The 22,433-nt window shown below is 36.7% G+C and overlaps 1 protein-coding gene across 5 annotated transcripts in view; it reads right to left on the bottom strand.

Moving 5' to 3' along the window:
- Window positions 1–3,084: 3,084 nt before the first annotated feature.
- The window catches only part of TENT2 (terminal nucleotidyltransferase 2), a 45,305-nt gene continuing 25,956 nt past the window's right edge, over window positions 3,085–22,433 (bottom strand). For all 5 annotated transcript variants that reach the window (XM_055790736.1, XM_055790739.1, XM_055790740.1 and 2 more), the window contains 5 exons: window positions 20,813–20,856; window positions 16,645–16,781; window positions 10,119–10,210; window positions 5,762–5,841; window positions 3,085–3,864 (listed from right to left, as the gene is read on the bottom strand). In XM_055790736.1, the coding sequence (XP_055646711.1) occupies window positions 3,790–3,864; window positions 5,762–5,841; window positions 10,119–10,210; window positions 16,645–16,781; window positions 20,813–20,856 (428 nt within the window). In that variant the 3' untranslated portion in view covers window positions 3,085–3,789. The remainder of the gene's footprint in view (window positions 3,865–5,761; window positions 5,842–10,118; window positions 10,211–16,644; window positions 16,782–20,812; window positions 20,857–22,433) is intronic.

Below are 22,433 nucleotides of genomic sequence, written 5' to 3'. Positions count from 1 at the left end.
CCTTTTTCTTCCTCTTCTTCAAACAAATAGCTGGTTATAAATCAATCAGCAAATTTTTACTTGTGTTCTAAGTTCAGAAACACCCAAGCAGATATTTCTGAGTACAAGCTCTCTCTGCAATGCTAAATTAAAATTCTGCTGACAGATCCACTTGAAGTAAAATATTTCTTACACAGTACATACAGATAAAACCTGTCTGCTCTCTTGACCTGCCCGCTGAAGTACACAATTTACAAGCTCAGAACATTGAAGAAGTATACTTGAAACAGATGCTAACTTAAGCTCCACATTTTATCAGGAGCACAGAGATGGTGTACACAGCACAATGAAATTTAAGGTAGAGGACTTAATGTTCTTTATGCATGGAAAAGAGCATTACAATCTTCTAGAAATGCTTTTATACGAAGCATACATACATCACACAAGTTTTGATTCATTTTTAGCACAGTAAGAGGAAGGTGAGTACCCTTTTACCAGAACCCCTTGAAATTATTTCCAGACCTAGTGCTCTCTCTTCTGTACTTCTCACAACTTCATTTGACCTGCAAGTTGACCAAACCAGCATATTCATGTTCTTCTTATAAGCCTTGATTCTGTAAAATCAATGAGGAAAATATTTATATCAAAACACACAAGGATTAGAGAAAACAAGACAAACATTTTAAAAAAAACAGCTTCAAAATACACATGAGAGAACCCAGAGCAAGCAAAGTCCATTAAATCAAGAGCGGCTTTGTCTGATGGATTTAAATTTAAGTTCAAAGAAAGCACTGGTTCCAAGTAAGCATTTGGAATGGTGTTCACTAACGCTAACTTAAGATTATCTACATATCATCTTCCATCCTTTTGTCTTGGCTGCCCACTTCTCCCATATAACCCTGCAATTTGAATCTTAAAATTGGTTTATATTGAATTCCTTGTAGGGGATTTCTTAAAAATAACTTCTTATACTGTCAGGACACCTTAAGGTACCTTAAGAGAGTACACTTACACAATCGCATTTTAGGAGACATGAGAACTAGAAGAGAAATTTCAAGTTTCACAGTATACAGCCTGTGCCATTTCTGGCACTACTGTTACTGACTGTGAAGCTCTTGCTAATGTTCGATCTTCCCATTCACCCCTGAGCCTGTTAATTAAAAGCACTCCTAGAGGACCAAAGAGTTCCTAAAATCCTATGCAAGACACTAGTAGTTTCTGACATTATACAAAGTGAGAAATTACAGACCAACCCAATGCCAAAATGAGTAGTCAAAGCTAGTTCTAAAATAACAACCAGAGCTGAACTAAAGCATTTTCATTCCAAGGCTGTAAGAAGCCCCAGAGAAGTTAGCATCTTGCACATGTGCTGAAATCTTGGTCGGCCATTAAAAACACCTTTTACCAAAGGTCTCCCAGAAAAACAATTCCTGCTAGGGTGTATGCCAAGGGATAGGAGTGTGAAGGTTTTTATTTTGAAGTTGAAGGGAAAACTTCATGGTAACATTAAGATTAATGATAGCCATTAGGGATTTCTCACTCTGGACACCTGCCCAGAGTAGATTATTCCATGAAATATAAGTAGATGGAAATTCAGGCCATTAAACCTCTGAACAACTTCATACTATGCAGAACTGAATCCCAAGTTACAAGTCCAGCTCCTACTCGCTGTCCCCAAACCACTTATTTTGTGGTGTTTTATTTGAAGCTTTCTGATGAAAGTTGCAACCCACCATTTTGTCACCATCATTACATTCACTCACAGAAAGTGGTGCTGCTCCCGTTTGCCTTGACAGGCGAATAATACAATGCCATGTCTGGTAACATATGTTTTCCAGACCCCACAGATTATTTTTTAGCGTGCAAGAGCACTGCCACATTCCGTGCTTTTGTCAGACTACCCACTAGCTTCTTCCACTATGAGCTAACCCAAGTTACACTATCTTGCACCTTGCTTAGGTAACACAGTAAATTACTGGGGAGTCTTCTGTTGTTAGAGAGGATACAACAAACAGGCTTGTCCCCAAGCAACTGTGGAAAACTACCAACTAGACTTTGTATTTCTAATTATAGATGTAGCTTATCAGAAGTACATGAACTTGAGAAAAAAGGCAAAAAGACTCTTTCGAAAGGCACAGGCCATTGTGGTTACAGATCTTGGCTTGTGTTAAAAGGATTACCAAGTAGTGGTGGTCAGTTTTTACAGAATTGAATGGAGGTATCACAGGTTTTTTAACTGTCTATTTCAAAACAGGAAGAAGCGGTTTCAAACATAAAGCAGTAATTTAAGGTGTGAGACAGGTTGACGCATTACGTGATGCAATGCAAACTCATAAGAGAGAGACAAGTACAAAATTTTGTGCTGCACATCCAGCTCACTTGAAATAACATTTTTGCCAAGTTTGAACTTGTCCATTCAGTTATCCTACGTTGGTAACGTTTTAAATTTTCCTAGACAAAGACATAGTCAACAACTGTTTGTTTAGAAAAACAGAAACAGCCCTCCTCTCTTCCTCAAATCCCCCTAGGACTTGTATAGCATCTTTGATTGTAGACATCAGCCTGTACTAAAAAGTCATGCTTCCATTTTACATAAAACAGGTCAAAATGAGCGTTTCACTAAGACCAAGTTTACCACCTTATAAAGAGAAAGATCAGCGAGGGGGGAATATACGCAGAGAGTAATGGATTGCTACGGTCAGATTATGACTGAAAGACTGTTTAAATTGCAGAAGGAAGATGTTTTAAGAAGCAAGCCAAAATCTTAGAGACTAGATCATGAAATGTCTAGTAAGTAACCCCACAGCAGGCAAATACTTTACAGTTTCTAGAACATCTAAATCATAAAACCTGAAATAAATTAGAACATAAAAGTTTGCACAAGAAGACCTAATGCTTGTTATTTTACACAGTTATAAAGGTTTTCACAATCTTGTTAGAGACAGCAATAGATGAAACTTTTACCTGTACACAGGTGCAATGCAGAATAGCCATACAGAAGTGTATGATTTTCAGCAGAGGCCTTACTTTTACAGGGCATTTTCTTTTCTACTTAATTATAAGAAATATTTTAAGTATGCAGTACAACATAAAATGGAAAAGCTGTATCTTCCATATATAAATTTATTTCATGTGACATGATACAAAATATTAAACTTACAAAAATGAAAATACAAATTTGACAATAAGGGTAAGTGCAGTTTTAACAGTGAATTCATTTTCAATAACAAGTATGTGAGAGGCACAAAATGTACTCAGGATTTTAAAAGAGGGTTCACAACTTTTTTTTTAATGCTAGAATTTTCAAGATTACTTGCCTCTATTCATTTTACAGTAGTGACCAATTTACAAATATTTACACAAAATAGAAACAGAAGCCCAAATTATTGTAGCAGTGGTAGGGCTGTGGGGTGTTTTGGTTTTAGTGTGGTTTTTTTTCCCCATCTCTCCTTCATACGCTCTGTGTGAATATGAAGCCTTCATGTACATTGATTCGTCCTTTTTACTTCAACTTTTCTGTAGTAGAAACATTGCTTGCAAATTCCATTTTAGATTACCTTAAGGATACAGTTGGACTTGCATATTGTTTAGCTCTGAATGTCTTTGTATCATTTATTACATATTCCTTTGAATGAACAGCTGTATTAACAAATATTGATAACAAAATATGCAATCCTTATTAAAAAATTTCCTTAATAGAAGTTTACAGAGAAAAACATTTCATAAAAAAATGTGGGGTAACAGCCTCGTGATTTTGATACTGTGCCTTATTTCACCAGGGTGCCATAAGAAGGAAGCGAAATAAGTTGATTATTTTTGGTGTGTGGTTGTTCTTAAAGGTAATATACTGTTCAGGTCCGCTTTGTCTCGTAATACCTGCCAGGCCTGGGGGGGGGAAAAAAAGCACAAGGTTTTAAAAGGCTAAATAATCTTTGCTGTTAATATTTAGACATCATTGTAAGCAGTAAGCCTCACAAATCCACAAAAATCAGGTTGATATTTTTTCCCCGTCTTGAAGAGAGGGGGTTTGGGATTTTGGTGGGTTTTGTTGTTTTTTTTTGGGGTTTTTTTTTTTTTTTTTTGAAGGCATGAAAAAATCCAAAAAGTACACAAAATGCAATGAATTACTGAGGATGCTACAGCCTCTCAAGAAGAGAGTAGATTTGTGGAGACTGACATGTTAACATTATTTAAGCATTACATTGATATTCTAACTGCAAAATAATGCTCTCAAATTCACACATGTCAAAGTTCCTGATACAAGCTGTTATACTCTGACATCTTCAGAACTTAATTGTGTCTTCAAAATAGGTTGTTTGAATTTTCTTCTGTATTCTAGTGTTAACTCCAGGACACATCTGTCAGGCCACGAGCCCACAAATAACTGCAGTCACCCTCCTGTCTTTACACAGAATTAATTTAAACCACAATGTGTAAAGAAAACCACATGAAGAATAATCTCTCAAGGGTGATGAGACAGATTCCTTAGGCTTCTTAAAAAAAGTCAACATATTAGTAAGTACTTGCAGCTTTAGGCAACTGTCATTCCTTGTGGTTCCTAGTAAAGAGGAAAATTTTTTCAGGGCCGTGACACTCTAGTATATAGGCTTCTAGAAAGCTAGGAGCAAACAACTGCTTTTACAATTTTCAGAAAACCACGCAGGTTTGAAATGAATTTTTTAACTGAAAATCTGAAAAGGGTTCACTGTTTTCACAGAACAGTGAGAACACCCAAACTACTTTGTAAAATACTGCTTTAGCAGGTTCGCAAAATCAAGTATTTTATGTAAGCATACGTGAACAGTTCAGTATTTTGTGTGCTAACATGGTTAAATGTTAGCAAACTGACATTTCCAAATAGAATTACAAAGCAAGAAAGTTATTCTTTTCTGACTAAGGCAACGCCTTACAGCATTTGTTCTATTATAAATAACTGGCATTGATTTCCTTTTAGCTGGAGAAACTCTCAAGATGTTTAAAGATTTGACTAACTGGAGCAAACAGGATCCTCCAATGACAGCACAACAGGGGAGCCTAACTGGTTAAAGCTGGAAGCCACTTCTGTGCAAGTCCCTACTCTTCACTACATTATGAATAATCAGAAGCCTCAAAAACTGGAATTTGAGCTGTGATTCCAAATGCAATGCCTATGATAGGAGACGAGCATAAGACAGAGTTGGTAGCAAGGGTTTTTACAAGAATGATGTTTAATTAAGGCCTAAATCTCTGTGTGCTTCTAACCATCCTTGCCTCCTCCACTGGCAGGAACAGTGAAAGCTCCAGTTTGAACTACTCATGTTCTAAAACTATGAGTGTGGCCTCCCTGAAGGAAACTACCAATTTAATTCGCTTGTCAAAAACCAGCAGAAAACCATAGGTGGCGATATTTATATAAAAAAATATATATTATACTTATATAGTAAGACGTATAAACCATTGTTTATTACCAGTGAAACACATGTAATGAATATAAAGTCGCAATTCTGAAGTTCTTGATCATCATTACAATTTTATACATGCACAAGAAGATCCAAGACAAAGAGTTTACTATTTCAAGTATCCATTTCAACTTTGGTCTGATGTTAGGGGCAGACATTAATACTCTTACTGAATAATTTTCCACAAATTTTTTTTAAAATAAATTTCTATTCTTTTTATAGTACAAAGCATAAAAATATTTGTAACACAATCATCAGAAACAGGAAGGTTAAATGACTAGCATTTGTGTAACTACCTTGGAAATCAAAATGACTAGAAATATTAAATGAGATACGCTTTTTACCTTCAGAAATTCACCTTTGATAATACTAAACTTCTGTTTTTCATGTACAGCTCTAGCAGTGTTTGTCCCATCAAAGGGCTCTGCAAGATAAAACACAAACATTAAAAGAGTTAAAACAATCTTAAAGCTAGGCTGTCAGAGAAAACCCAGAAAGGTCAGCATATTGTTGCTTCCCAAGACTGTTTTGAATGGCTGATTCTACTTTGCTTCTCAATCCATTTGCACAATCATTCACCCCCCAAAAAGGCCAAAAGCCTGAATGCTTTCATGCTATGTAATCCATAATAAAATCAGGTTATTATATCTGTTGAAGCACACCATGATTGTGCTGAAATTATGCATCAGTAATTACTTGTTACTGCTTTAGTCTGTGATGACATATCAGAATATGATTTGCATACTAAAATGTTTTGAAACTTACTACACGTGCCTCTTGGAAATATCTACTTTGGATTCATCTCATTCAACCACTTCTCAGTGAAATACAAGGAGTACAGTAAAATATTTACTATAACTTTTTATGTGAGATGTATCAGCTGCTCTAATAATTTATTTTATCAGTTCGTACCTGTTCTACAATATCTATTAATAAATCAATAATTTGGTGCTTGTACCTGCTAATAAGACTACAAAGTTATGTGATGTTTTACCTTTTTTTTTTGCTAACAGAAAAAAGTTCCAAAGTATTAATTGATGAAATAAAAAAGTATTCCTTGCTACTGATAGGTTGCCAACATTAAAGTAATAAATACTAGAAAATTAGACACTATGCATTACAATGCACTACAAAACAGATTTTACAGTCTTTTTAGGTTGTTTATGTATGTTGTTTAGTTGCTTATGAATTGCTTTTATTCAGATAGGGACATATAATCAAATAAAGCATTAAACAGATCAGAAGCGCTTATGCCATTAAGGACACTGGGGCTTCAAATCTGGAATTTTTATTTCTGCAATCTATTTAAATTCACACATTGTTTCTGGCAACAAATGTTGTATTTGGCAGTTTTCGAAAAGGTTTCTCTTAAAACTACATATAAATTTTTTTAGTGGATGTGAACAGGCAGATTTATTTTACTTCAGAATGCATCATACATTTAGATTGGGAAAAAACAACTGGCAATCAAATAAAAAAGGTACATAGTCCTCTAAAGTCAGTCACATAATTTGATACAGTGACCTACTGCCACTAATAATTCCACATCCCTTACCATGTGAAGCAGTACAGCATTTCTTTTGTGTGTCATATGTGATGTTAACTGTTTCTTTAATGCTAGGACCTTTATGTACTTTAAAAAAATACGTATCTCTTGATTTAACATAAAGCAAAAAGAGCAAAACTATACAATCTTCTGAAACCATCAGTGAGAAAAAACGTACTCTAGCACAAAAGCCAACTCACATCTTCCCTGTATTCTTCCTGCGTATTTACTGACTGTCAAAAGACAGACTCATTCCCTGGAGTGCAGCAAGAGAAGTTTTGCAATCAGCTACTATTTACACCACTACATTTTTCTAATCATCAAGACGAGAGTCCATCATAAAAGTTATCTTGTTCACACACAGTTATGAGAATATTAAAATCAAAAAAGTAATACAACTTCAACACTGATGCTTAAGAGAAAGGCTAAAGGGGATCATCTTTCCAAATGAAAATACAGGAAATCATAAAACTTGGGAACTGCTACAAACTTAAGCACTGAGGAATTATTTTTAACATGTGGATCTGAAAGATTTAAAAGTACAAGCATGAATCAGGCACAGCTTAGACAGCTTCTGATCCAGTTTCCCTGAATGACTATCAATTTCATAGTCTCATGAAATTGCCATGCTTCTAGCTTTTCCAAATTCTTTTTCACAGATACCATTTGATATAGGCAAGATTTAAACTGAAACCAGAATAGTTGCTAGCAATTTAAAGCTTCTAACAACGAATGTTCACAAGCATTAGCTAAAAGCAGTGTTTTCAGTATCCCCATAATGGTAATAGCCTGCCAGATTTTAAACCATCTGAAAAGAGCATCTCTGCTATATTTGTTTCTCTAATAGAAATACAAGTGAGAATCAGTCTTAAGGCAAATAAAAACTAAAACACCACGATTTTTTCTTTGAGCAAACCTAAATACAGTGCTACGTGCAGAAATATGGTAACTTGCAGGCAATGACTTGCATAATCTACTAAGAAATATCTTTAAAATAATAAAAAATATACACAATAATAGCAATTACTGAAATTTTAGTTTGCTAACTGGAAAATCTGACAAAGACTTAGAAACCAGAATATGTTGATATGTTTAGCTACCTTTTAAAAGCTTCTTCTCAAAGTACACAGAAGGTCATTTACACACTTTGTTAAATGAGTTCATCTTAACAGCTGTTACAAACATGAAACCTACTTTGAGTTGAAATAGGAAACTTAAGTTTTTCCCTTCCAACTTAGAAGTAAAAACTTGGTATGTGAGGCTAAAACCCACTCCTAATAAAGTCTTGAAGCACACTAACAGAAAGGAATCAGATGTGCCACCTATAGATAATCTTGCTTTTTTAATAGTTCAAATGCAAAATGCATTTTCAAGGAAGAGTTGTATGCAATCAAGCCCATTTAATACAAATTCTGAACTGCCTATTTTGTATGCTGATATTCTATTTTCCAACCTGACAGAAAAAAAACTTAATTATTCAACCACTTTGTAATGTCATCATAAAAAACTGAGAACTTGAAACACACAGCCCCCCTTCAACACAGAGGGTCAGCATCATGTGACAGCAGCAGACACTGCTGCCCAGCATTCCCACCTCCCACACTGAGACCAGAGCTTCCACAATGCCTGCACTATGCTGTCCTGAATGACTGCAGCTGTGCAGATAGTCTAATTCTTATATTTCTCAACTCTGAGACTGCAGTCAAGCATGCAGTTGTCTTTCAGCATGTTTTTTCCCTATGACTGGTAGTTGATTTTCCCCCGCAAAAGACAAATAAAGAACAGGAATCCCATCATGTGTCTTCTTCACACTGTTATCCATACGATTATGGCCAAGTTGGTGAGCTCTGGGCCACAGAATAACCAGCTTCACGAGAAGATGATTATTCCTTGCACAGAGCAGCACAAATGCAGGAAATTACATACATACACACATGGGTGCACTCTCACCCCAGCAATCTTGAGAAATATCTGTCCACCCACAGGACTTCTGCCCTATCCCCTCTTCTCCCCCAGCAAAATTTTCCCAGTCTCCAACAACTCTTTCCGCAACATGTGACTCCTGTCCAAATTATATTCTGCTTTTATCATAAAACTTCAGCTCTTAATATGTTGATCCTAATAGCCTCCATCTATTTACAGTCAGGGCCCAGGCCACCTCTCCCATTTCAAACACCTTCCCTCTTCACCTCAGTGAACTAAAACACCTAGTTCTAATCCTGCTTCCATTCCACCTTGGTTCCTTATCCATGGTCCCTTGTCCAACCAATTCCCCTTCACCTGCTGCATTTGGATTCTCACTCTTCTGTCTCTTTGTGTTAACTCTTTCCAGTTACACAGCACCTCTCAGTCCCTTTCCCTGCTTCTCTTTTCATTCTCCTAACAACTCAGTCCTTCTCTTGGTCTGTTATCTGCTCTTTCCTTGGTCCAAGCTTCATCTCCTAAGCACGCTAACGGTTCATCTTCTTCATACAGATTCCCCATGGCAGCTGAAAGGTATCAAGAGCACATGAAGCCCGTTACCTATATAGTTATATTGCCTGGTTTAGTCTGCACTAAGGCAGCCAAGACATGTAACTCCAAAAGGTAGGTAGCATTGGTTTACCCTCCACTTATGGAGGGCATCATACAGTCTCTTCAGAATCTGTATGTTCACAAGCCAGCCAAAAACAGTAGCCACAAGGGGATCAACATATACATAATCTAGTCACTGCTAATGTTTGGAATGACAGAGCATTTCTAGAACAAATAATATTCTTGCAGAGTAATCTGAATGTGTCTGCTGTTTTTTCAGAAGCCCAGTCTTGGCAAAACTGACAACTACATTTGCAGAGCAGGAGAACACACACTACTGTCATAAAGGCCATTCCTTGTCTAAGTCCTAATCCCTGTTCCAAAAGTAACAGGGCAATGAGCGCTCTTGAAGAAAAGGTCAGGAGAACTATTTTTAAACACTGTAGAACTTAAAGCTTCCTTCTCAAATGTTTTGGGTGGGACTGTTTCCAGAACTATTTGCATTGGTTAAAATTAAATTTTCTACATAAATACATCACCCATGTGCGTTATTAAAACACAATCAAGACAAAGTCTGATTAACAGATTTAGGTATTTAGTGTTGTAACAGTTAAAAATGTTAATGCAGCTTTACATCTTACCTTCTATACAAATAAATTTGTTTCTCCATTCAATACCATCAGTCCTTGGAACAGTTTTGGCCTCACGAACTGAAATAATTTGATGGCTCCAACTAAGGAAAGGGAAAACAATATGCAGAACATTTAACTCTTACTTCTACATTAAAAATACCAGTTTACCTAAAAAAAATGTCAAATCGCTATGATATTAAGCCTAGATAACACAGTACCTTATAATTCACTAAATTATGAAGATCAGACTGTTACACTATGTAAGGCTAAGGAATGATGCGTAGGAAACAAGAAAAAATTTCCATAAACAGTATTTAAAAAATCATCTCCAAAACAGAACATCACAGGTATCCATGAATAACATATATTCATGACAGACTATTTTTTTCAAAAAACAATCTCAGCTTGAATATGGATACCTCCAGTTATTTCTAAGTTCAAAGGAAATTATAACCTCAAATCTATCTTTCAGAATTTTTTGTGTGGAGAGAAGGAATGTAAGAAGTTTAAGTGCAGATGAAGTCACTTTCTGCCTTCTATTAAAAAAAATTAATATTCAACAGTAAAAAGATACATAAAGATAGCATGCTTACAGGCCAGCATTCTTGGTGCAAGGAGAAAGCACTAGCACTTTGTATATACTGAATTTTAGATCTCCTACCAGTGCAACAACTCAAATACATGTTTGAAGATACTTACCACTTCCTGCACACAATTTTACAACAACAAAACCATAGGAAATGTCAGTGAAACAGGAACAGCAGGCAGTTTACAAAGCAATCTTTATCATTTCCCAAGCATCTTTATGATGCTTGGCACAAGACTAGGCCAAACGTAATGGAAGCCAAAGCAACCACTTGCAGTTTTATGTTCTCATCTGCACAGCCACTTTTTAGGTGCTCTTAACTAAACCAGGGAACTACCATATCAGCAAAGCGCCTTGATCACCAGCAGTCTATCACCATATGCCCTGACTTCATGTGGCTTAGAAATAGCTCCGTAGTATGCTATTGGCTGTACTGGTGTTATGTACACCTGATGTGATCTCCTGACAGAATCAATCTTTTGACATAATGCAAAGGGAGAAGAGCTTGACTAAGTGCATGAACCACTTGCAGTAAATCTGTAAATATCACCTGTAAATCAAAATACAGTATAATTCATCAGTTAAATTTGGAAGAACTCTGTGCTCCCTAGGCCACAGATCAGCTGTCTTAACTTCATTAAGTCACTGGTGATAAGACAGTTTACATTGGCTAAAAGACCATGCCTGTAATTCCACACATTATCTTGGATACAACTCATGATTAAAACCACTTATGAATGTCAGCTGTTTGAGTAACCATACTTCTGTAGAACACATACATTATTCTTCTATTTAAGAATATGAATAGGGCCTATTTAAAAAATACAAGACACAGCATATGAGGCATAGTTTAGGATAACTCAGGCTGTTTATTCACCCACTGCTCTGTATATTTCTCTTGATATATTCTTTAGAGAATTAGTACAGGTAATGATCATTTCTAGCATTCAATGCCAACTAAAGCTTTCATTCTAACCCATCACTCTCCATCTCCTTAATTCCCATAGTAAGACTCCTTTTGCAAGAACTGGAGATATCATGAGGCACCAAATACTTTCCTATCAAGTCTTTTTCATAAACTACCATCAACATAAGCTTAACAAGAAATTAAAAAAAAAATCAAACACAAAAAAAGAGAAAAAGCATGTGACTAGAGCAAAAAAGTTTAAACTGCAGCTTCAGAACACTGGTCACGCGCAGGAGTTGTCAGTTCAACTCCTTTGCTTCTTTTAAAACCTTAAAGATCAGAGAGATCCAGGGCAGTGGGGGTAAAGCCACACAACAAAATATTTGATCTGTGTTTGGGTAAACATTGTTTCACTTCAAATATGTAATTTTTCTCTTGACTTCCTTTCTCTAGGTTACACTTGGCTTGAATCCTCAGCAAACAGTAGGTTTGTAACATGCTGGTTTAGCAACAAAAGGTGATATTTCTAGCTATTTAAACAGCTTTTTATTTAAATTTGAAAACAACTACTTTATTTAATAGTCTCTTTAAACCTTCACTAACCCTGCATTGGTACCAAAATCAGCCTGAATTAGAAATTAATTACCAATAGCAAATTATTTGTGTATCAATTTTAACCGTTTTAGCTTGCACACAATAATTTCATTATTGTCAACACAAAGCATTCACATATGCATATTCTCATAGGCACATAAGCATATTCTCCACATATGCTTCCAATCCGTAACTTAACAATAACAATTTAAACAGCTATTTCAATTATCAGTTATTTCTGGTGTCACTGCCCCATTAGGTATGTGTTCCTCATACAGAAGGCAAGAATTTGGAAGAAAAGGACCAGGCATTTCCAGGTGTAAGTGTGTATGAATACACTACAAACAGATTAAAAAGCTTGTCTTTTCCAGAGCGTTCTTATAAGCCAAAGCCACCTCCATAAACACACTAAGATGGGTACAAATTGCAAGCACATTTAATTCAATATACTATTAAAAAATGATCCCTTTATTACCTGAACAATTCTACCCTGAAGAGAGCCCTGAGAACCTGTATTTTATGTTTTGTCACAATTATGTCACCAATCTTTTATTAAGTCCACCAAATACAACTTAACCGGTAAGCAATCTTAAACAACTGCTATGTAACTTAAAGTAGTAGGTTTAAAAGAAGTAAGAGAAGTACAGTCTCAAAAGACAGTCTCGAAGTTCCCTAGCAGTAACTCAGGGGTGCAGGGCCTTGCTTCAAGGTCTTGCTTTGGAAAAAGACAGCCAAGTGAAAACCTGCTGCCTTCACTCACAACGGCAGAAATGAAATCAGACACTCTTCAGACAGACCGGTAAACATGGACCAGTTTCCAAATACTTTGTGTTGAGAACACCTCCATACATTTTTTCACTTGGTTACATTCACTGCAGGATCAGCAGACCTTTGATACTTTTAAACACTTAAAGTTAAAATGGAGTTACAAACACAAAGGAAGAAACAGGTGCCTCGCATGCTGTGCAGCTATGAGTAAGTTCATCTCCCTATTGTGTTTTTTCCCTTTATACTTTTAATATGCTTTGTTTATTTAGAATATAAGCTGTTTTAGAAAATTGCTGATTACCATTTACTTATACAGTCACTTTCTACAGTCTTACTCAGGGATTTTTGGTGTGTCCATAAGGAGTAATTTTTACCCCCCTTCATAAGTTACTAAAAACATGACTTGGAAATTGCTGCATATATTATTGGGCTTACACACTACATATAGCAAAGCTTGATTTGCCAACATGGTTGCATAAATAGCTTGCTGTAAGAGTTCAAGTCTGCATAATGTTTCTCATGACACAGCACAAGGAGATGAGCTTATTCATGGCTGCTCAGCATGCAAGGGTCCTTTTTCTTCCTTTGTGTCCTACTCTTCGAGCCCATCCTGCCCTTAAATATTATTCACTACATCAAGTACAATAAAACAGATTTTAACTGAAACACCTACTGGCCTTTGCTAGACTGAGGGGGAAGTGCAAAACAATGTATTTCCATCTTCACTTCATTCTCCCGACCAACAAATGCAAAATAGCTGATCAGTTAAGCATTCCAGGCAGGTGGCATCAATGACTCATTCTGCCCAAAATTATGATCTTCACACATGATCTGATCATTCTCGACTGCGTGTTGTTCTTTCAGCAAAACAAATCCTGTGTATCAAACCTGGTAGTGTTGAGTCCTAGCGTGTAGACAGGAATCTACAAAAGTCACTTCTATGAAAATTGACGTAGTATTCTCTCTAGTAATCTTTTGAAAAACATTACAGTTAAATACTGTGTTCACTGGCACAGTACTGGTCATTTAAAAGTGACCCAAAATAATAGCCATAGTATCTGAAATATAATCTCAAAATCTCTGTGCATACTAGTTTTACAACAGAAGCAAACACTGAAAAAAATGCTGATTACAGCAATGAAAACATTCAACACATTCAGGAATAAAATAGTTCTTCCATGAAATGCAGAACTAAGAGCCCTGCATTGGGTGTATTTATCCTCATTCCCACCTATATTGTTATTTCCATCAGCAACCTCAAGATACCGTGGATAGCACGACGCTATACTTGATCTCATTGGCTATCACACACAAAAATTCTTAAACAGCATGTTCTGCCTGCCTTTTCACTCCACATAGCATTAATTTGGCTTTCTCTTCTCCAGCCAGTTACCAGGTTTTATGAAACTACATGGAATTTTACTATCTTTGAGACACACACGCCCTTTCAAACAGGATTTATAGTTGTCAGGGATATATCGATGGTCAAGTAAACATTTCTGTCCCAGGAAGGGTTAAAAATACTATAGGTTGCTGCGTTAGGTGTGTCATTTCCTGATATGACTTCTTAGCTATGTAAGATTTTCAACACAGACTATTTTTAGAGGCTGGGGGTTTTTTGTTGTTTTGTTTTGTTTTTTTTAAAAAGACAGAGTATCACCAGTCAAATATTTAACTTAACACTGGAAAAGCAAGCCAGATACTTTTTTTTTGTTTGGCTGGTTGGTTGATTGTTTTTTAAAAATATTTTCTTGCCTTGATATTTGCAACTATCCTCTCTTCACTGTCCACTTTTTCAAACTTTGTTTTAACCAGAAACTCCCCCATGCCTCTGATTAAATTTAGGTAACATTTTTTTCTCATTTATGATCATCATGAAAAATAACATTCAGGGATTACCATCAGTTTAAGTACTGATATTGCAGCATTTTTAGTCTTCATGCTTCTTAGTATATCCTGCATGCCTAACAGCAGACAAAAAAGAAAAATAAATCTTCCTGGACCAGCTACTGACTTACACAGAAATCTGCTCTTGACTATGTTCATAAGCACCCAAACCTGAAGAGTCAGATTAGGTATTCTACCTGCATTTGGACAAGACCTTCTCTGCTAGCTTGCACAGGCAAACTAGAAATCTAGTTTCACTTCCTTAAAAAGATAACCTTACACATGAAAGCAAGTAACAGCTCATTGTACAGACAAGTAGAAAAGGACCCACATAAATTAGAAATTTGAGGATATCCTCAAATATCTTCTAATTAGGGTATCTTCTAATTTATCTTCTTAGCAAACAACACCTTACCAGATGAAGACAGGTACTCAGGAGAAACTTTTAGAGCAAAAGACCATTCCTTTAACTGCAGATGCAGAAGCGGGCTGGAAATTAGGACCATGCGTGGCAATCAGTTAGCTGAGGGGAATGTGCTGGAGCTCGTATAGACAAAACAATTAACATGATGAGTCACGCTGAGGGAGCATAGGCGAGTGGGGGACGGAAGGCACCAAAGGTAACACCTTGCTGTTAATTAATGGTAGTTAACCACCAATTGGGGATTGCCTAGTATGCAATGCTTAGCTTAAAAGAACCAATCTGTTTAAAACGCGCAGCTTCTGAAAGTGTATATAAACTCGTGTTTCTGTACAATAAAACGACATTTGCTTGCATCAGGCTGCGCCCTGTCCCTCCATCGCAGCATGCAGAGATCATTGAAGAAAATCCTTTATGTGAAAATTTCTCAGAATGAGGCTTAACCATGCACAAAGTGCAATTAGTTCATGAATTGCCACAAGCCATATGGATTTAGCTTACATATTCCATATATAGTGCACACCCCAGCAATGTTTTTCTATCAAGGATATACTTCGAAAATATATCTACTTCGAAAATAACAGTTCAAAATTATAATGAGTATCCAGTGGTTACACATTTTGTTATCCTTTCAGGAAATGGATATGATACACATACACAGGACAGCAACATGTATGAACCAACTGCCTCAGAAACAAGTCCTTTAGAAGATCTCTTTTTGAAATACAACCATTTGATACTTTACATGGACAAGCACTTTATAAACGAAATTCTCAAGTGACAAGTTAGCAATATATTTGTAATCTACAACTTTCTCAGATGCCCTCACAACTTCTTCTATTCTACAAAACAGTTCAGATGTCAAAATTAAATTCAGATTCTAGCAAACCAACTACCTATGGCAGAATTCTTGACTAGTGTGGCCTATATTGATGTATATTATAGTCAAAGTATGGAGCCACTTGGTTAGTTATCTCCATTGACTCAGGGTGACAAAGATAAGCGCAGCTATTGAGGTCCAAATAATTCATGTCATGATCTACACGTTAACAACTAAAAAGAACGGATCTTTCTCACACACGGATAGGCAGCATAATACAGCAAAATCCATCTATTTTTAAAGCACAAAGCTCTCTAACTTCAGGCAGCTATTTTATAGGATAGGATGCTTGGCTAAGCAAAAGATGTCAGACACTCTTTTGTCAGCATTCCTGCTGTCCTTCAGTCTTTTCACCTATTTGGCTCTCCATCAGTTACCACTCCTGCATTACTGCTATTCTTTCTCTTTAACAGTTATAAAGTGTTGGTATATTGAACAGAAGGAATTAAAGTTTTGCATGTTCTAAAACACTAAGACGAGTTTATTACTTACTCGAATTCTGTAGCATAATATTTGAAGAAGCCTACTAGCAAATCCCCAAGGCTTGATACATTTTCTGACTGGTAAGGAGGAATGGTACGTGGAGCTTCATGAACAAGATCCAACTGCATAGCAGGATCAAAAGATTCCTGTCAAAATAAAATCACGAGAGCTTATATATATATAGACACACACAGAGAGCCTTAATCTAGGTGCATGTATTTTTCACAATAAGAAAGCTGCCTGTCATTTGCTTATTAGAAGTTCAAGGACAGCTTACCAGCAAAGGACTATTTCTCCTGTGCTCCTCTGTTGGATACTAGGTAACTCCCCCTGAACTCAAGTAGAACTACCTTGCACAGGAGTGTCCGAGACCATCTCTTGCCTTCTGCTTGCTCAAGAATTTTAAGAAGGGAGAATCGCTGAACTGGACTTGCATTTACATGCTAGTAAAACCACATGAGCAGAAATTGAGTAAGGTAACCTGCACTGAGCTGGCTGCAGTTGAACTGATAGGGTAGCTCAATCTAATGCACCTACCCCCAAGTTTTCATAACTGGTATAGAAACAACACAAAAGGAAGGCCTGACTTGTATTTCCCACAGCACAGAGTTAAAATTACATATGAAACCCACTGCCTCTAATATGAACCTGCACCCTCCCACATAACGAGTTCAAAGACTGCAGCAGCACCTCCTCTAGACAGCCTATCTGAAAGCGTAAAAAAAAAGTCATACAAAAAACCTAAATACACAGAACACAACACTTAAGCTGAAGTATGGTTTTCTTCAAGAGGTGGGGCGGGGAGGAGAAAGTCAGGTCTGCTGTAAACAAAAGTCACTACTGCGCTGCTGCCAGCTGAAAAAAAGGAATCTATACAAGATTAAATTAACATGGTTCTAAATTCTTTAGGTTCTTCTGAGAGACTGGGGTACATGGAGAACATATCTTCTTTTGCTAGAGAGACAATTTTTAAAAGCAGATAATATTGCGATACTACATCTTACAGCAATGTTGTGTATTTTAAGGAAATTGAACCCAAGATACACAAGAGCAAGCTTTACATTCACATAATGAATGATATCTACGTAAATTTAGAAATGTATTCAATCATTACTGTATCTCCCCTTCCATTCTTTTGTTATTTTAAAGAGTAGTGTCAGGCATGACTCAAACTTCATAGTACTAGAATACCAGTGGAAGCACTATACACTGTAATATTATTTCCATGTTCACAGCTGGCATGCTTCCTCTGAGAAAAGTATCGTTAGCAATCAAACCAGTAGGACTTCAAAGTTTGGTACTCCCATCCTCTTTTGTCAACTCTAGCAAAACTTCCTGGAGCCTTTCACAATACCTCCTAGGAAAAAAAGACAATTCTTCCAGCTATGAAAAATTCCAAGTCTTGCTCTTACATGATACAACTTTGCATATAAAATATTATTATAGTTAGTAGAGCTCAGAATTTAACAGCTTACAATCCAACAGAACACATCAAAAGCATGGAGACAGACATAAGAAGCAGACATGCAGCATATGAAGATCTAAAAAGGGAATGGTTATTCCTGTTATACAGTATGCACAGCTTTAACCCTAAAGTTAATCAGAAAGGTACTAGAGTTAAAGTCATGACTTGACCACTCCCACAGAAAACTGCAGAAGAGTCACAACAAATGAACTGAGTATTAACAGTATAATAGCTCATGAGGAAACAAACATGACGAGGAGGGGAAGGAACGATAACAAGGGCTGCTGACTTCACATCTGCAGTACAGATATACTGAGTCACAGAATCTGCCTTTTGTTTCTCGCTCATGGGAAGCATGCCTCTTTTACATGGCACCTACAAATTCAAACAAGCAGTTTCCTTCAAAGCACAGAAGTATTTTCAGGCTGCAGAGAAAGCTGCAGATTTAATTTTGAAAAATTGTAGGTAGGGTGCTGTAGAGCAATGTAGCTGGGTTAATTAGCATTGATAATATACAGCTGTGGGTTGGCTTCAGGGTCGGTGGGTTGGCTGATGTACACAAGGTGCAGCTGTGGCTGGTTCTGTTAAGGGGTTGGGCAGCCAGTGAAGAGGGAGCAGCCGAGGAAGGGAGAGAGGAGGAAGCAGAGGTAAGAGTGAACATGCCCTGGAAGAGGAGAGACTAGGAGAAGGCAGCAGAGGGACCAGCATGAAGAGTATGTTGGTATGAGATTGTAAAAGACCTTGTTGCAGCTGGGTAGTTTGGAGAGTGCTGTGACAGGGTGCTTTGTTTATGAAGGGGAGAAGCAGCATTTATGCGGACACAGCTTTGACCAGCTAAAACCACACGAGAAACGTATGGGTGTTTTGGATACTGACATTTGCCTATGCTTTGTAATTATTACTGCAAGCTACAAGACCAGAATTCTTTGGGTATATTTCTCATTTTAAATTTCCTTGCAATATCAGTATTCAGAAATTGTAACTTCCACAACTCTTCAACAATTATACTCTTGATGGAGACAGTAGACCAAAAATATATTTGCAAATCTCTAGCTTTTAAAAAAATTTAATCCATAGTTTTGATTAAATTTTATAGTAAGCATATATAAAACTGTATTTTATTAGCAATCCTATAGTATTTAGTCCATCCTCCAAAGGCAAGGTAACATCAACAACAAAAAACCCTACCTTTAAACACGGTAAAAAATGCTATCCTTACAGCAGTGTTCTAGAAACAGGAACTTGCAAGCGATTTACCACTTTTACAAAATAAAACCTTGCATTTAGTACAAATTAATCAGATTATTCAGCTTATGGTATTGTACACTTTTCCTCTACTCCATTAATATTTCTGTAGTGCTCTGAAGACCATCACATAGTTCAAACACTACAAACATAAATGTTTGCATTATTATTACAAAGGAGTCAAAAGCTACCAAATCTTAGTTTTCTTTAAATTACATGCTACGCAGAACTTAAAACACTACAGCATATGAGCTTTAAGCAAACATAATTACCAAATTTAGCAATTCAAAAACCCCATCAAACAAAATTGTGTACAAGAAATGAAGAACAGCTTCAAATGCTTTTAAGCACCAATAATGAAAAAAAATAGCAGGTACACAGTACATTAAAAAAAATCAGAGGAAAATAAAGACCATAAATATTTAACACAGGTATGCCTAAGCAGGTTTACAAAATAGAAATAAAACTCCAGTGTACTATTGCTCAAAGCTTTCTTCTGCATCTCAATTATCCTAATTACCCAAAATGGCTGACACCACAGCATCTTCTCCCTGCTGTACAGTGTCATCCAGTATTCCCACTCCAGCTATAGGAAATACTTGCAAAAGAAAGAATGGCTTTCCAATTCTACCTCAGCACAATTATCAGCAACAGTAAAAACCCATACATAGATACAGGGACACCAAACTGTGGCAACCATGAATAAAGAAAAATTTAAAAAGTGACAGGTGAGATGAGAGGTAAGGAGGAAGGAATTGAGAATTTCTGCAAATAAGTTGCAGCATGGAACTACTCAGCCATGGCCCTCTTGTCCCCAGACAATATTTAGAAGAGTAGCTTTTATTTCTAGGTAACGTTCCTTAGATTAAGTCACCAATTATAGCTCTAATGCTGCAGAGGATCAAAGCATACTGACTTCAGAGTTCTCTGGAAACCAGCTAAGTATGATCTGGACATTACAGCAAAGTCCCCTAAAGGTGTTTTCTTGCTGGACTGAAGCCCCATTTTGTCACATCTCAGAAGTCTCTCCTTAGTAAATGTGTATCATTCATTCTCTGCACCCAAAGACACCAGGCAACCCAACAGCTGTAGGAAGGTATGGAATTCTGAAACACTACAGTGGGATGGAAAAAGCACTACTTAATACATTAAGAAATAAGAATCAGAAAGTTACAGATGGCACAGTAGTATTTTCAGTATAGTGTAAAGAGAATTAGGTCAGCAGCTCTCATAACCACTTGTTTCCGACTGCATGGGAAATCTTCTTATATGTAACAGACCACTTTCACTAAAGAAATTATCAAAAGCAGGGAATAACCTTTTTCACACTTACGTTTAGTGTATCAATGACCAGGCTTACAGGCTGTGTTTAACTTAATCCATTAGAGATATGTAAGAATTCATATATTTTTAGATAAGCAGCTTCATACACATATATGATGTAGTAAATTTGCAAGAAACACTTACTGGGTAATTTTTTTGGAGGGATGGAAGGATGGGTTCAGGTAGAGCTATAAAAAAAAAAAGTTCAAAGTTGCTGTGACTCATGTAATTCACAGTAAACAGTATCACATCAGCTACACCGAAGGGCTGGACTGAAATTCCAACGTAAAGACATCTATCGACAACTCTGTTTTCATGCATTTTGTAACATAAGATTTATTCAGCAGATCTTTCTATTACTATATTTAGTATTGTAGTAGCATAAGGAGTTAACAGAAGGCTAAGGGAAGCTGTTACTAAGATACTGCTATTTGCAGAAGTCATGAAAAATGCTACAGCAGCTGGGTATGACTTCACTTTTAAAATTCACAAATTCACTGCTATAAGAAACTAATCTAGATTCCCTAAAGGAAAAAAAATCCCTCCCCCTGCCCGCCCCCCCCCCCCCCCCCCCCCCCAATACAATATGATTCTATCACAGCATAGGAAGTCTCCAGATACTACAAAAGTACACATTCTTCATCTGCAATGTCTTACATACCATCTCTCCAAAAGTAACCTAAAGATAAAATGCTCAAAACACTTAGCAGGCATTGCTAGCAAAATCCCAACAAAATACATAAATACAGTATAATGCTGTTAGCTGGTCTACTGAACAGCAAACATGTTATACAGATTATGCAAACCAGTGACACCAACAAACACAAAATTAACTAAACAACTGTAACTTTTATGACATGGATGGGGAGACCATCTATTGCACAATAAAAACAACAGGGGAAAAAACTTATCTGCCAGATCAGGTGGTCCTACAGATAGCAAAAACATTCTGAAGCATTTACATCCCACTCAAGCCTCAGAGAAGCTACCGAACTGTTAGAGCACTTCTCATACTAAAGCTTTAATGCCATGTCTTCAGCACATATATATTTTTTTAAACAACTGGCCTACATAATTCACTAGGGAAAATGGTAATTAAGTTCAGCTCACAAGACTTGGACTTGGGACTTAATTCACCCTTCTGAAAAGGCCTCACATGAGAAGAGATGTTATAGAATCCATTTTCCATACAGACTAGGAATCAGAACAGCAGAATTCTCAGAATGTGCTTGGGTTATCTTCAAAGAGTATATACTGTATTAACTAGCAGGACTGCTAAGAATATGATCACAGCTGCTTCAATAATATTTTTTTGTGGGTGTTTAGAAATACGCAAGAGCATCTCATTTCTGCATCTTGGACAATTTCCAGTTCTCTGCCACACAAAAATAAAAGGCAACAAAATCTGAGCAATACAAGCAATCAAGATATTTTATCTGGGTCTGTATGCTATATTAAGAGGATGGAGTTAAGAGGAAAAGTTACCACTTATCACTAGAATTTACCACATGAGTTTTCCTTTTCTAACTGTACGAGACAGTCAGACCTGCTACGTAGAGGAAAGTTTATGTACAAGACACTGATGTATCTACAAAGTAAACTCAAGCCACACTAACCTTAGCTCCAAAGACATCCACATGAGTATAAGAATATGGAAATGTATTAACTAGTAAAGGAAAGAAACTTCCCTAGTGAAGACAGTGACACTACTTTATTTTTTTTCCCTCCACAGTAAGATGAACAAAAGCTCTATTAGAAATTCTGT

Source organism: Falco peregrinus, chromosome Z, assembly GCF_023634155.1.
Source record: "Falco peregrinus isolate bFalPer1 chromosome Z, bFalPer1.pri, whole genome shotgun sequence".
NCBI lineage: Eukaryota > Metazoa > Chordata > Aves > Falconiformes > Falconidae > Falco > Falco peregrinus.
This window is presented reverse-complemented; position numbering and strand designations above follow the sequence as displayed.